Here is a 2,500-nt window from a genome sequence, read left to right on the forward strand (position 1 = left end):
GTCAGCTTCATTATACAAACTTATTAGTAAGCATTTTCTGCTCTATTGGAGGCAAAGCAAGACCTGTTTTAGTACAGAATGTTCATGCTTGATTTAATGACTAATCTTTTGTTTCAACACCTAATGGCATTAGAATCTGCCCCACATATATTGCTTCATTTCAGCTAGATTATTTCTAGCCCAGAATTACTTTCACTGTCATGTCCATTAATCGAGATAACTTACCAGCAGGGATTGACGTGAGCTTCTTACTTACAGACACAGATTCCGGCCTGGTTCCCCGAGGGCCTCCTCTCACCATCACCCTGGTCAAGGATGGGGCTGGACTCGGCTTTTCACTGGAGGGCGGAAAGGACTCTCCCCTGGGCGACAGGCCTCTCACCGTCAAGAAAGTGTTTAGTGGTATGTTATCAGACAGTGTGGTTGAAGCAATCCCTTGATTTTATTACTTTTTCAAGTTCTGAGTATGCATTTGAAGGGAAATTAACACCAGACATTTCTAACTTGTAGGTAGATCATTTAAGTTTAAGTAAAATGTCAGAGATTCTTTATGGTTTTACCCTTTTGCTGCTACAAAGAGGCTGATAAATATTCATCAGAGATATTCATTTTCCAGTCAGAAATTAAAGTTTTATTTCTTCACCTTATTCTAAGGATAAAAGTATGAATTTTATGAATATGAATAAAAAATTGTGTTTGTTTATCAAGAAACCAGTCAACAAGATGGATTTTTTTTTCTCTCTCTCTAAAGAACATTTCTGACATTTACTCTGGCAATATCAGTTAATATTGTTTGTTCAGCCAAAGGGCCAATGTGTTAACAGTTTACCCACCATGAAACTCTAGTGCAATATGCATGTTTCTACCATTATGCCAAGAAAGTAGATTATCTTCTCAGTATCTAACTGTTGTGCCTTTTTCCTCAGGTGGTGCAGCAGACAAGGGTGGAATTCTCAAGGTTGGAGACGAGTTAGTCAGCGTGAATACAGTGGATGTCACCAGCATGGCTCGCATCGAAGCGTGGAATTTCTTGAAAAAGCTCCCCGATGGCACAGTGTCTCTTGTGCTGAGGCAGAAGGTTGAAGAGCCACAAATGAAGAGTGAAGAGTAACAGCTAATAATGTTATATTACTGTAGACAATATAATTAATATAGTTTTGTAACAACTGAAGAATAATCAAATTTCAGTATTACTTTCAAGAGTTAGAAGAAGGACTTGTCTGCCAAGTTGGACCAGTTTGGCATCGCAGAGTTTTTATTGCCTGAATGAGAGTGAATAAGGTCTGAGACTGTGGAGGATAAAAGCATGGATAATCAGTGATTCAATTGTGCTAGCTTTTATATTGAGATATTTAGGGTATCACATTTGTAAGTGTTTTGATACATACTAATAACAGTACTTTTGACTTAATGATTTTTATAAGATTACTAGGTGAATCATTGCATTTATACATAACTATTCTGTACTTTGACACACTGTTAGGAGAAGCATTTTGTAGCATAACAAGATAAGAGTCAAACTATATTTGATACGGTATAGAATTATAAGTATCTTGTGGATTTTATGCATTTATAGCTTACAAGGACAGAAGTTGCAAGTGAATAAACAGAATAACAGCAACATCAGAAAGGTCAAAGTACATTTGATTAATGAAGGGCCAGGACTTCACCTTATCAATAGGTTGCTTCAAGTCTGTTTACATTATGTGTACTATGTAATAGTACACAGTATTTAAGAATAATTGATTGTGATGTATATTAAAAAAAAAAGAAGTGAGAGAGATGCTGTACACTGTCGAGTTAGTCTCATTAGCAATACTGGAAACTTTTTAAAAAAACGAAATACAATTGGTGGAGGCTTTAGCCAATGATAGCCTAGTTGGGGAGTGTGGTGCTAGGGCTGTGGCAGGGTGATGGTGGTGCAGCCTTTCCAGGGTTCGACCCGTCCGCTGCTGTTCCCCGACGGGTGCGAATGTCTCGAGCTGGGGAGTGTGTTGACCCAATAGCTGGTGTGGCTGCTGAATCTGCCGACCCTCATCTGTGATATTCTCCTGTTGACAGACTGCTTTGTGTATAATTGTACTCTCCCATACACCACGATGATTTGTGCTCAGCTGCTCATATAGCTTTTGGAAGGCTAGGTAGTAGTAGCAATTTTCTCACTTTGATGATTTCTTCTATATTTATATAAATATATATATCTATATATCTTTTAATGATCTTTCTTCACACAATGCTATTTTAGCTATGGATATGTTGATTAAGTACATAGCAGAAGGCTGCACTTCTGTAACAGTACTGAATCTCCTTTTCATTTCTTCTGCATTATCTCTGTGCAGAGTATATTTGTAAAGAAAAAAAAACAAAACTGTTCACAGGTTGGAAAATGTATAAATTTCTAAATTTCCTTAATTACCACAAAGCAGCTACCAGAAAGTTAGTGAATGGTGTATTTTGTTCAAGCAAAATAGACCCTTTCTTAATTTTCCTCTTTCTATGT

At 37.2% G+C, this 2,500-nt stretch overlaps 1 protein-coding gene across 1 annotated transcript in view; it reads left to right on the top strand.

Moving 5' to 3' along the window:
- LOC125034944 overlaps positions 1–2,500 on the top strand; it is a 30,797-nt gene that overhangs the window by 27,649 nt on the left and 648 nt on the right. The window contains 2 exon segments of the mRNA XM_047626991.1: positions 259–402; positions 927–2,500. The exon segment at positions 927–2,500 is cut by the window's right edge and continues 648 nt beyond it. Of these exon segments, the coding sequence (XP_047482947.1) occupies positions 259–402; positions 927–1,111 (329 nt within the window). The 3' untranslated portion in view covers positions 1,112–2,500.

This window comes from Penaeus chinensis, chromosome 19, assembly GCF_019202785.1.
Source record: "Penaeus chinensis breed Huanghai No. 1 chromosome 19, ASM1920278v2, whole genome shotgun sequence".
NCBI lineage: Eukaryota > Metazoa > Arthropoda > Malacostraca > Decapoda > Penaeidae > Penaeus > Penaeus chinensis.